This window comes from Camelina sativa, chromosome 14 (assembly GCF_030686135.1).
Source record: "Camelina sativa cultivar CO46 ecotype springtype chromosome 14, ASM3068613v1".
NCBI classification, from domain to species: Eukaryota; Viridiplantae; Streptophyta; class Magnoliopsida; order Brassicales; family Brassicaceae; genus Camelina; species Camelina sativa.
In genome coordinates this window covers 26,240,541-26,254,899 of record NC_141893.1, presented here as the reverse complement: position 1 = coordinate 26,254,899, position 14,359 = coordinate 26,240,541, and the positions used below count along the sequence as shown (strand labels likewise).

Here is a 14,359-nt window from a genome sequence, read left to right as displayed (position 1 = left end):
ATTCACGAAATTAAAGTTAAGCCCAATTTTGATTGACATGACATCTTTCTCAAAATAAGTAAAAAAATTGTTGTTTTATATGTTTGTTGTCTTTAACCTGATGAAATATGTTTACAGAGACACATATATCATATATGTGATGCGAGTAGAACTGTACCAATCATATTGTATGATAATGGTCTTGTTCTCTGAAGTGCTATGAAGAAGAACCAAATTTTTTGCTTAATGGTTTGAAATTTACTTAAATTTTTATGCACTGTATGTTTCTTATGCAAATGTGTTTAGTAGTTCAATCTCAATCTTTATGCAGATCTAAAAACACTTGAAGATTTTGGCAACAAAAAAAATAAAACATGTCAAACTACGTCGTGTAAATACTAATTTATTCGACATCATTTGACATGTTTCCATCTTTATGTCACCTAGGTTAACATTTTGGTTATATAAAAGGATCTAACTACCAGTTTTTTTATGTCTTCATCATATCCGCCGTATTTTTTTTTTTTTTTCGCAAACATAGCAAAAACATATCCTAAGAAATGTTGGGATTTATTTAAACGCACCAATGAAGAAACTTCGAATTCGATTCAATTCTTTTGCATAAGGTATGTGCTAATAAGCCTAGTTTAAGACCATTAACATTCAAATGATTTAATTATTTGCATAATTTTTGGTTTTTTTTTTACCGAATACTCTTTTGATTATCTTATTATTTTGACTCATAAGTTTTCAATGAAAAGATTTAAAAAAAATCATCTAAATTTAATATTAAGAAGCTTTCAAAAAAAATGTTCATCACATAAACAATCCGAGTTCATCTTTAGTATTGAAAATTTATTCGAGGCCTAAGACAATCTGATCAGAAAGATGATATATGAAATGTTCGGATCTAGATCCAATTATTTAATCTTTTAGAAACATGATATTCAAATCCAACTTGGATCTACTTTCAATTTATTTTCTTTATCTTTATATATATATATATATTATAAATATAATTTATAACAATATTTCTCTTACCTTTCAAAAGATAAGAAAATTGTGATATTTTTAGTTATAACTCTGATAAATTTGTAAAGTTTTAAAACATTTTAAATAAGAATCTATAAAATTTAATGAAATTTTCTTTATAATTTATTTTTGGCTACAATTATATTTTTTTTTTAAAATGGGACAATTATATTCAAATGTATTTCAGATTTTTGTTTTTTTTTTGTATTGTTTTCAATTTTATGGTAATGCCCTTATTGGTGTAGAATTTGGGATTTATAGACAGAAAATTGTAATTAAATAAATTACCACTTTTTTATATTAAAAATTTGTAATTTGGCATATATAGAAACAATTTTTTTTGTAATTGAATAAATTGCCATAATAAAATGGGGGAAAAAATAAATTTTGACTAGAAATTTATATAATATAATGGTAAAATCCAAAGATATATTTTTTTGTTTGACTTGTATAACCTGATTGTAGATTAATTAAGAAAACAAATCTTTAGAAGAGGGAAAAAAAATATAATCGCCATTAGGTGTGTTACATGAAAGTTAATAGATTTCACATAGTTTAAAGATTCTATCTTAATTTAGTATATTATCATCCTATTATACAAGTCAATCAGAAAAATTACCTTTCTGTCATTTTATAATTTTACTAGAATTGGATCCGTGCTAGAGCACGGGTTAACATTTATTTTATTTATTTTGTAATTTTTATTTAAAGTGGTATATATATATATGATTGTTTTATTTGTTTTAATTTTTTTTTGCTCAAACACTATGCCATGAAATCATATCTTAAATATAACTTATGAAAATAACATCTATTTTGTAAGATCTATTCTAGTAGATATAGATTTTGACCTCTAGTATACTGCAGTTTAAGTTATTTGATAAAAATATTAATTTCTGTTTGTTAATTTTATTTAATTTGTTTAGTTTTTAAAATTATATATTGTATTTTGATTGTTAATTATATGACTTAACCTACACTATACCGCATATTAATTATTTTGTTACAGTATTAATTAATCGATTTAATTAGATATGTCTATTAATCTAATATTCATATTGTTAACAAAATAATGAAATGATATTTTATCCATGTAGCACCGAATGAATGACATTTTAAGTTTCTATTAATATCTACTCAAACATGTCTAGCCATATAATCCGTCGTGTGATATTTTAATTCATTGTACACCGCAAAAAAAAACTTCATAAAAATCTAACTATTTTTTAAAAATTTAAAATGTTTTAATAAAGTTTCTTTTTTTTAGAAATGGAACTACTTATAATATTTGAACTTCTTATAGAGTTTAAATATTATTAATATCTTAAACAGTTATAAAAATTAAATATTTTAATAATTGAAATATTAATAATCTTTAAAGTTTTTAAAAAGTTCACAAAATAATGAGATGATATTTTACCCATGTAGTACCGAATTAATGACATTTTAATTTTCTATTAATATCAACTCAAGCATGTCCTGTCATATATCCCGTCATGTGATATTTTAATTTGTATATATTATTAAAATTTAAAACGTTTGAATAAATTTTATTATTTTAGAAATTGAAATACTTATAATATTTGAACTTCTTATAAAGTTTATAATTGAAATATTAATAATCTTTAAAATTTTAAAAAAGTTATACATTTGAATTTTTAAAGTTATTAAAAAGTGAAATTATTTAAAATAAAGAACCATAATAAAATGCATAAAATTTTTAATTTCAGTGCTTGATAATTCAAGGTTTCTGCTCATTCGTATTCAAAATCATTTTGGTCTCTTTTTTATCAATATGACTTTGAATATTTGCCTAGTTTTCTTAGGTGATGTAGGGCATTTTGTATATATTTTTTATTAATCAGTTAAGCAATATATTTCTGTTTTAAAAAATTTAAATTACATCATATGCAGAAAAAATCATAAATTTTATTAACTAAATTTATTAGATAAAAAAATAAAATAATTTAAAATAAAATAAATGTGATAGAAGAATCACATATTTTTGTTTTAATTAGGTTGAGAGATTTCCTTATCTTTTAAATCTTACCTATAATTGATTTATATGTTACTATAATTAACTAAATCCATACTATCCTTACTTACCAAAAATCAGACTAACTCGTATATTATGATACACCTATGTCACAAGTTTATAACCAAAAAATCATAAATATATCTATTATATAGTCTACAAAAAAATGTCGTGTACTTCTGTTTTATTATATAGGAGACTAGAATATGATCCGTGCTAGAGCACATGTTGAAATTTCTTTTGTTTATTTTGTAATTTTTATTTAAAACATTGTGATGATTTTATTTGTTTTTAAAGTTTTTTTTTGGATAGAACACTATACCATGAAATTATATGATGAATATGACTTATGAAAATAATATATATTTTGTAAGATATATTCTAGTAGATCTAGATTTTTATCCGCGCCATACAGCAAGTTAAGTTGTGTGATAAAAAAAATTTTGTTTGTTAATTTTATTTGATTTGTTTAGTGTTTAAAATTATATATTGTATTTTGATTGTTAATTCTATGACTTAACCCATAGTATACCGCATATTAATTTTAGGACTAAATATATAACATATGTTTGTCAAAATCATCTTGACCGAGAAAACCTACCAAACAACATTATTCCAAATTTTAATTTAATCTGAGAAACGATATTTCTTGAATTTTCAACCCGTGTGCTCTAGCAAAAAATCATATTTCTTGAAATTCCTTATATTATAGTGACATATTATTTATCTGTGTTATAACAAATCAAATTAGAGTGTTTATAATTTTTAACCTTTTTATCTACCATATATTTATGATATTCTTAAAAATATCAAATTAAACTATATTAAAATATTTGAAATTTTTTTTTAAAAGTTTATTATCGTATATAAAATTATACAATTTAACAAAAGAATATATGAAATTAAATTTCAATATTCAATTTTTGACCCGTTACTCCGTCAAAATTTTAGTTGAATAGATATTTTTTTAAAAAATAATATTACTAAAGATTGAATATTTTATAGATTGAACAACTTTTTTTTTGGTATGAATATAATGTATTCAGGTGAATGGGGATGTAAATGATTAATACTAAAAGTTTGGAAAGGTGTTAGGTAAGATCTTATTTTGTTTGATTAATCGGAAATCACGTTTAAGCGTGATTAATTTCCGAGATTTTATTATATTTCTTTTCTTTATTGCCTAATAGTTTATATGGTCTAACAGTATATGGTTGTTAACGATTTTATTTCTTTAAGTTGTATTATTCTTTGAGATATTTTCTTTAAGTGTATCTCGATATAACTAAGGAAGCCAACCCATATAACTTATTTTATAACCAACTAATAAATCAAATAATAACTATAACTTTATAACTTATAACTATTATACTGTATAGTCTAACCAAAAAAAGTTGTTTACTTCCGAAATATTATATATGGGATTATTGGACAAGTTATTAAAATAGACAAAAAAAATTAGTAAAATATTAAGATAGGCCAACTCGTACTAAACTAAATAACTAAAAAATTACGACTGAAAAGTCAAAAATTATTCTTTCATTTAATTTACGAAAACATTCATATTTTTGAATTATTGAAATAAAAATATAATATTTTTTTAATGGATGCATTACTAAAAATATATTTTGCAATACAGTTTGCAGTTAAACATAATCTTTGTGGCTCCTCGAAGTATTGGACTGCAACCAATCATATAGCTTGCTCTTCTTGTTATATTATATTGTGGAATAAATGTTCTTATGCGGTTTAGCCATTAGTATCCATCTAGAATAGTGGAGAGAGTTGTGGAAGTAGTTCTCTTATGGCGAAGAACATTTATTCTATAGATTAATATAGCATGTTGAGCAAGCTATATGTTCATTGGTTGCGGTCCAATATTTTAAGGAGCCACAAGGATTATACTTGACTGCAAACTGTATTGCACCTGCTACTCTAGAAGTTGGAGAGGTCTTCTATGATATATCATGCTCGATCGCATGTAACATTATGACTCTAGGATCGTCGGAGATGAATAAGATTTAGAAAGTGAGCTTCCGTACTTTGGAGTAGCTTCATGTTAGTTCCTAACTATTTCTTGAGTTAGTCTCCTCAGGGCCGGCTCAAGTTTTTTTTGGACTTTGTGCAATTTTTTTTCCTTGTCAATTTGTTGGTCTTATTTGTAGTTTTCAGAAATTTGGGATGTTTTTTTGTCAAAATTTCAAATATTAAAAGCCTAAAACTTTGTAATTTTTTTTCAAAAATAATTTGACATGGTGCAAAAGCACCTCTTGCACCATCCCATCGTCGGGCCTGAGTGTCCTACATCGAAGATAAAAATTCGCACAAGCGAACGGAAAAAGATGAAAAAGATGTTGATGAAGAAGAGTAATCATTATATCATATCCATTGTAGGTGTTCTTGTAATAGTATTAATCTTATTAAGATAGGGCAAAATATATTTTTTTAAAAGTTAAATTAAGAAGCATAAGTTTGCAGTTTGCTTATCATAGGAAGCTAACACTAGTACTGAAATAGATGATCATACAAATCTGTTTTTAGGGATCTTTAGCTCACATAAGTGGTAATATATAGTGAGAATTCAAGATTTGTGTTTATGTATGTTGTCTAACATAAAGAAGAGGCAATTACACACATATCCTGCATTTAGCGATCTTTAGCTAACGTCTTTTATTATGTTTAAATCCTTGATCGACATGTTGTACATCGATAGTACTTCACGATGGTTAGCTTCGAAAATACCTAAGTATAAAAGAGCACAACGCAATCCCATCTTTAGTGTTATTATGTATAACAATATTAGTGTTACACATAAAACGATTGAGCTTAGTAAAGATTTGGTTACAGAACAAAAAAATTGGTTAGAGTTGCTACATACTAGAAAAAAAAACACAAGAACGTTTTGCTTTTCAACGTAGGTAATTTTGTTTCTATAAAGATCCTCGTAACTTAGACTTAAGAATTAACATATTTAAAAAAAAAAGAAACAAAAAAATAAATAAAATGTGATTTCCTCGTGTTCTTTTTTCCAGTGCAATCGTACACACAATAATAAAATTAATATATTTTCCACAGACAGATATAAACCACTCATGTAAATAAATTAAAGTAAAGGCCACCGACGATTCGATGCTTCTTCTCTCCTTCGGGCACCTCTACGTAGCTGCCCCAGACAACCCAAAATACTGCCCGTTGAGCTGTAAATCACGTTACACTATACGACATCGTTTTGCGCCTACTAATTTTTTTCCTTCAGGTTCTCTCTCTTCAAACTGTAGTGACGGTGCAATTCTTGGTGATGGCTATATGCTTGTTAAGATTCTTGTGTTCGAAGTTGATGTCACACTCTATCTTCTTGTAGAACTTTGGCTGCACTAACTTCCCCAACACGTAAGCCCGTGACCGAACAATGAAACTGAGCGTCATTGGCACCGGTGCTGGTGGTGCTGGCGGGTCAGGAATAACAACAGGAGCTCCTTTCTTCTTCTTTGGTTTGGGTAGTGGAGCTGGAGGCGCCGGTGGAAGTAAAGTCGAACCACTTCCATATAATGGAATCTTCTCTCCTGTCACATGCACCACCACTGTACTGTGACTATTCCTTGACTGATAAAATTTCTTGATCTGCATTTCACAATCCAAAACCCACAACAGAAATCAGAACCCATATGGATTTAACCCATGTAAGTGTTGGTCTATTCGAACCGTAACATATAATCAATGGAATTGGAGAAAACTTACGGATCCAGAACCGATTTTGATTTGAGAGAAGCTAAGATCAATAGGAGTTGAAGTAACATGAACACCAAAGAATGTTCCAGTGTTTTTATACAACATTCTCAGAGTAGCGTTCATCGTGATCATATCAGTTCCTACCCCACCAGCATCTTGACCAGCTTGGACCTTAAGCGTCTCAAACGTTATACTCTGCAAAAAATTCCAAATCACCAAAAACTCAATTACACACCCCCAATCACAAAAACTCAAACAGCTCAGCTCAGATCTAACAAATTTAGTACCTAAAGATGTGTTAAATTGGAGCAAGAAACACAAATCTGAATTCAACATTTCAAGATCTGAATCAACTCAAAAAAAATAATAAAAGAAATGCTAAAATTGAAACTAACCTTGACAGTGATCTTAGGTTTCTGAGGTTTAGCAGCACCGTAAAGAATCAAAGAGAAGAGACCAAAGAGAATGAAGAAGCCAACGATGAAAGCCAAAACATAGCAGCGACGAGGAACACCACCGTCTCTATCACCATCATCTAACAAACCTTCTTCTTCAATCACAGCACACTCTTTCCACTGCTTCTCTCCGCCGTGACCTTTCCGTTTAGAGCCGTCGTTAGGGTTGACTTTTCTAGATCCGGGCTTTAAAGAGCCTGAGAATCGGCTAGAAGACGATTCGCGAGAGTGACGACCCATAGATGATTGAGAATGCGGCGGAGATCCCATCGGACTAAGCACCGGAGTTGAGTGAAACGAAGTCGCGGTTTTTTCTCCGTCGTGAGAGTCGCGTGACGGTGATTGGACATAGTAGACTGGTCTACGTGGAGATCTGGCTGGTGATGAAGCTGCGATGCTTGTTACCTCGGAATCAGTTTTGGCGTGCATTTTTTTTTTCCGATTTGGGAAGATGGGAGGAGCACGACGAAGAAGCTTTGGTTGGTTCTTTGAGAAGTGGAGAAGAGAGGCAAAAAGAGGAAAGTGTAATGTAAACTCTAAGATGGGTCTGTTGTCAAAATGAGTGGGACTTTTGAAGGCTTTTGTTAATTTTTTTTTTTTTTTTTACCTAAACGCGTTCGTCATTATGTAATTATGCAATATATGATTAGTTTTTTTTAAATTGTTGACAATGACACAAATTTTTCTTAAAATTATAATTAATATTTGTTTTGACAATTGGCAGAAAACTCCACATAAAAATCAAATTTAGTCTGTAATACAGTGTTAATATAGAGTTTCAAAAAGTTATGAGAGATTCAATTTTTTTTTTAATAGTAATTCAAATATTTTAATTTATAATTTCTTGCAAATTGATGATAAATTTGTCAAAAAAAAAAATTAAATTTTTTTCTACTAAACATATATTTTTCAACATAAAAATTATTATCCAAAAGATTTGTATTAGGCTAAAAACAAAATCTTTTTCCTTTTTCTTTAAACTTTCATTTTTAGTTGCTTGACAATTAAGTTTTTCCTTTGTTTGTATATTTTATATTTTAGTGTGGTTGGTAATAAGAAAAAGAGATATGTATATGGAACTTTAGTAGATGTGTAAAAGAAGTCTTATCAACTTCGGTACCATTTACACAAAAATGTGAAGTTAACAAATTTTATTTTTATATAACTTCTCAACTGGTTAGTCTGTGTTAATAAAAAACAAATGATATTTTAATCTTTGATACACGACATTAATTAAAAATTATATAAATTGTCGGTCATTGTTGAGATGGCAAAATCACAATAAGTCAGTCCGTTTATTGCAAATGGAGAGTTTCGGGTCTGTTTATTAAAACATTTGATATTTTCAAGTATATTAATTCATGCATGCCATATAATTTTAAAAAATTTAGTTGTTGTGTAGCTTTCATTACTTCATATGATCATGACTATTAGAATTAAAGAAACTAACTAAATTAAATCCAGTATATATATATATGAATTACGAGGTTAAAATTATCGATTATTTTCTTTAATTTACCGACAAAAAAAAAGTTAAAAACTAAATAATTATCTTGCTAAAAAGAAGAAAAAAAAAATTGAAGCACCGACAAACATAACAACCAAATCTGAAAAACATGACTGTACTGTAAGATGACTAAAATCATCCCATAAATAGTGTAATCATCCCATAATTAAACTTTTGTCCATTCTTAAATTGGTTATAAGTTTATAACACTCTACATAAACAAATTAAAATTATCTTTTTTTGATACAATCTTTTAGATGTTTATACTATTATTAAACACTTGATAATTCATAGAAAGAGTATTCAAAACCTAAATAACATAAAGTCAAATATTTTTAATTTTTAATTAACAGTTAAGTTTGAATTTATTACTATTTGTTAGGGGCTAAAAGTAATTAATGACAAAGTGGGTTTCTAACTTAACTAATGGAGAGTTTCTATAGAAGACCCAGAAAACAAAGAGATTTTATTCCATTTCTATGACAGTGGAAGGTAGAATACAGCCACTCTCCAGTTGGCGGTCCACAGTACTTTTTCTTTTCTTTTGTCCTTACAATTTTTTTTTGCCCTATTTACCAAAATATATCATTTACCCATTGTCACGTTTCATCATGGACTGTTGTACAACATAAAGATCAATACAATACTCCCTCCTTTCTTTTTTACTTGATTTTCTAAACTAAATTATTTGTTTTAAAATACATGATTTTCTCACATATCAATATAAAATTAGTTATAGTTTTATTGATTTTAACATTTTATATTATGCAGATTATTTTTTCATTGGTAGAATTGTGTGTAATTAGATATTAAATGATGTTTTGTTTAAAAAGAAGTAAAAATTAAATTCCATAATTTGTGTGCATAACTCTAGAAAATCATTTATAAAAAAAATGGAGGGAGTAATATTTAGGAACAATTGGTCAGAAAATGTATAGCTAATGATACCAAATTCAACATTACCCCCAATGTAGACTGAATATTCAAATCCAGTATTGGATGTTTAGCGTTAGCGTGTTCATTTCATAGTACGAGATTTTGAAGAAATTTACAAATGTGCAGTTTTTGGGGGTTAATTTCTTTAATATAACATGTTTTTATCCTAAAACATACAACTATAGAGGCACAACTGAAATTGCAATAAAATTAGGGTCCGAATGGTAACCGCGGATTTAGTAGTGCGGGACAAAAAATTTACTAGTGCAGTACGATTCAACTGCAGTACACGCAGGATAAATGTATTTGCGAGACATGTGAGGTTATTCTAAAATAAACGGTACAAAATAATGTTTGATTGGTGAAAAAACAATAAGTGGTGCATAATACATATTATAGTTACACATTATAAACAAATATATTATATTAATATAATTATAAATGTAACTTTTTTTTGTTTGTTAGTGAAATAGTATTTTCATTTTTATTTATAATTTATGAACTTTAAAAACCAAAGTTTTAATCATGTAAAATTTCGTTTATTAAATAATGAAGAAATACATCTTTTAGAAATAATTTCATTATAGAAGAAACTATAGTTTACTTGTAAAACTATTAAATTTAGTTAAAATAGACAGAATCTTTAACAATTTAAATTCAAAAACCCATTTAGCATAAAGTAATTTATTAAAATCTTTGTTAATTTTTACTCTTTGCTGTCAAAAATAAACATAAATCAGAATTTATTTTGTCTAGTGCGTAATTGCTAAAACCGCTGGATAAATATCCACTTAAAAAAAACAACTGCGATCTTTTGATAAATACTCATCCTGAAAAACCGCAACAATGTTTTTTTTTTCTTTTTAGAAAAACGCAAATAACCTATTATTTTGTGATTGGTGACCTGAACTGCTTTTTTTATAAAAAAACTTTGAAAACCGCTTCTTACAGAGTCACCATTCACTGCCTTATTGCGATAAAGAACTCATAAAAACCGTTTATGACATTGTAAGAATATGAGAGAATAATAAAAAGCAAGACAAATATATACTATTTCACCACAAATTGGGGGAAAAGTATTCCACGGGTAGGATCCCTCCAAGTTTACAAATGAGCCGTAAGCAATAAGCCCATACCCATATGATTAAAAAGATAAAGCTGAACAATTTTGCGCTTAGGGAGAATCAATGTCTGGCCTAGATTAATAAGGCGACTCTTCCACCAAACCTAGAACCACTAACTAACCATCTCGTGGTAAATTTACGTAGTTATTATGGTCAAGTTTATAGAAGTTTGAATAAGTTATATAACAAATCAAAGTCCTTGCGAGAAAATAGCTTAAGTCTATCTTTAAAATTTTAAAAGTAACGTATGTGATTAAAAACCTTCTAGACAATTTGTATAAGGGTTGTATTTTGTATTATTTTTTTGTTTGGTATGATTGATTTGCATTGTTTGTATATGAATGATAAAGTCGAAAATGGCTAATTAGAAAGAATTTTGTTTTCCTATAGAAAATCCATAAGTAAATGTTTTAGTCTAATTTTTATTTACTATTTGTATTTTAAACATATGTTTTCGGCTACTTTTAATATCTGATATTATTTATATTTACAATATATATGTTACTAGATAAGGAAAGTTTTGTAAATAAAATAAACTTTAATAAAAATATATTAAAATTTATTGTACATTATTTATAATTTTTTTTTCTAATACACTGGTTTATATCCATATACAAATCTTTTATGTATATTATATTGTATGTTACAAATATATATTTACTACCACCTAGAAAATATTTATATGAACAAATTAAGCCAACTATTATATGTCTTTTTACTTTCACTTTTGCATAGTTTCTTTAATCACTAAAATTGTTAGCTCAAAAATAAAGAAAAGAAAGAGAAAATAAAGAAATAATAAGTAAATAAAAATGAAGTAAAAGAACCCAGATTCCAAATGAACAAATTCAAACTTGAAAAAGTCTCTTTCTGATTCTCGAAGAATGAGGGGCAAAGAGATTGATCGAGAAAGATCTCTTGTTCTTATTATAAGATTGTGTGATTGGACCCGCAGATGTTTGGTAAAAAGAATAATCTTATCCTTTGGGAATAATCAAAAATAGAAAGTGTTCAGTTGGAACATGAAAACGTGATCGAGTTTGTCCTAGTTACTCTTCGGGACAGAGTGGAATAAGGGAGGAGATTCGCGAACGAGGAAAGGGACCCAATGACTTCGAAAGAATTGAACGAGGAGCCGTATAAGGTGAAAATCTCATGTACGTTTCTGTAGAGTGGCAGTAAGGGTGACTTATCTGTCAACTTTTCCACTATCACCCCCAAAAGACCAAACTCTGCTTTACGTAAAGTTGCCAGCGTACGATTAACCTTGGGATTTGAAATCACTACTTATATAACTGGTATTGGCCATAATTTACAAGAAAATTCTGTAGCTTAGTAAGAGGAGGAAGGATTAAGGATTTACCCGGTGTGAGATATCACATTGTTCGAGGAACCCTAGATGCTGTCGGAGTAAAGGATCATCAACAAGGGACTTCTATTGTGTTGTAGATTCTTATTCAAGACTTGTATCATTTGATGATGCCATGTGAATCGCTAGAAACATGTGAAGTGTATGGCTAACCCAATAACGAAAGTTTCGTAAGGGGACTGGAGCAGGCTACCACGAGACAAAAGATCTTCTTTAAAAAGAGATTCGATTCGGAACTCTTATTTGTCCAAGGTTCAATATTGAAATAATTTCAGAGGTTTTCCCTGACTTTGTCCGTGTCAACAAACAATTTGAAATGCCTCGAATTTTTTAGAACAGGTTCGGGTCAAATAGCAATGATTCGATGCACTTATTTTTACACTATTTCGGAAACCCAAGGACTCAATCGTATGGATATGTAAAATACAGGATTTCCAATCCTAGTAGGAAAAGGAGGGAAATAGATACTCAATTTAAAAGTGAGTAAACAGAATTCCATACTCGATTTCGGAGATACATATAGAATTCTGTGGAAAGCCGTATTCGATGAAAGTCGTATGTACGGTTTGGAGGGAGATCTTTCATATCTTTCGAGATCCACCCTACAATATGGGGTCAAAAAGCCAAAATAAAAGATTTGAGCCCTTATAAAAAGAAAACAGATTCTTGAACCCCTTTCACGCTCATGTCACGCCAAGGTACTGCAGAAGAAAAAACTGTATTAATTCTCTCTTACTTTACTTTTATTTTATATTTTATTTAAGCTTATTCAACTTATGTATTAAATATAATTAATTGAAATATGATTAATAAAGTAGGAAAAAAGAATAATAGTATTAAAAACCGAAACCGCAATCTTACGTTTCCACATCAAAGTGAAATAGAGAACTTCATTTTTTTTTTTTTTTTCATTTCATGCCTATTGGCGTTCCAAAAGTACCTTTTCGAAGTCGTGGAGAAGGAGATACATCTTGGGTTGACATATAGTGCGACTTGTCAGATATATCGGGCTATATGGGATTTCCCCATTTTCTCCCTCGATCGAGATATCCTCTGTTTCGCTCTAAACGATTGATTGAATTATCAAAAATTTGTAACGCGAAGCGCAAAAAATAAAGTGGAATTAAATGCAGGGAGTATTTAGATTGATATTAGATTATCAAATTTTTTTATGGTTTACGTGATCGGACTAATAAAATGAAATATCCAGGTTCCGTTTAGCAAAAACCCAATTGATAATTAATATATAATATTTTTATAATTAGCTACTTAATATGATATGCAAAATTCTGATAAAAATTCTATAAAAAATTTGAAATAGGGTTATCTAAAACTGTTGCTCAAATCAAATAAAATAATTCAGAATTTGTTGACTATTTGACATAAGACATGTGAAAGAAATGAATTGGCAACACTCTTCCCACAAGATCTCTTTCGGGAAAAGGATAATATTTCAACTTCGAGTTTTCAACTATATCCTTTATGGAAATGGCAAACCAACTCGAGGAATTTCTGACACAAGTATTCAATTAGTTCGAACTTGTTTAGTCTTGAATTGGGACCAAAATAAAAAAAATTCTTCCCTCGAGGAGGTCCGTGCTTTCTTTATTGAAGTAGTACAAAGGGTTTGATTCGAGATTTCATAAGAATTGGCTTAGTGAAATCCCATATTTCATATATAAGAAAAAGGAATAATTCGCCAGATTCGGGATTGATCTCTGCAGATCAGATGAATCCGTTTTATCTGATTTCTCCCAAGGCTGGCATTCTTCAACAATCACTTAGACAAAATCACGGAACTATTCATATGTTCTTAAATCGAAATAAGGAATCCCAATCTTTTTTAATTTATCATCATCTAATTGTTTTAGAATGAGTCCATTTAATCATGTAAAATATCACAATGTGATAAACCAATCAATAAAACAAAAATATGCTAATTACAATTAAAAATTCGTCAGGCCCCTTAGGAACAACCACCCAAATTTCAAATTTTTATTCGTTTTTGCCTTTACTCACGTATAATCATATTTTTTTAATTAAATATTTGCAACTTGATAACTTAAAACATTTTTTTCAAGTAATTAACTCGTATTTAATCGAGGAAAACGGAAAAATTTTTAATCTCGACCCAAACAGTAATGTTGTTTTGAATCCATTCAAATTGAATTGGTATTTTCTTCATCAAAATTA

The 14,359-nt window shown here is 28.5% G+C and overlaps 1 protein-coding gene across 1 annotated transcript; it reads right to left on the bottom strand.

Annotated features, from left to right (window-relative positions):
- Positions 1 to 6,037: 6,037 nt before the first annotated feature.
- On the bottom strand, positions 6,038 to 7,878 carry LOC104742224 (uncharacterized). The gene is made up of 3 exons (XM_010463200.3): positions 7,171 to 7,878; positions 6,785 to 6,970; positions 6,038 to 6,667 (listed from the first exon to the last, which is right to left on the bottom strand). The coding sequence occupies exons 1-3, from the start codon at positions 7,657 to 7,659 to the stop codon at positions 6,314 to 6,316; spliced, it is 1,029 nt and encodes a 342-aa protein (XP_010461502.1). The 5' UTR covers positions 7,660 to 7,878; the 3' UTR covers positions 6,038 to 6,313.
- Positions 7,879 to 14,359: the final 6,481 nt, after the last annotated feature.

Coding starts and splice junctions, on each gene's coding strand:
- LOC104742224 (XM_010463200.3), bottom strand. CDS start 7,659: ATGCACGCCAAAACTGATTCCGAGGTAACAAGCATCGCAGCTTCATCA. Junction 6,971..7,170: donor AACCTAAGATCACTGTCAAG/GTTAGTTTCAAT, acceptor AATTTTTTGCAG/AGTATAACGTTTGAGACGCT. Junction 6,668..6,784: donor TCAAAATCGGTTCTGGATCC/GTAAGTTTTCTC, acceptor TGTGAAATGCAG/ATCAAGAAATTTTATCAGTC.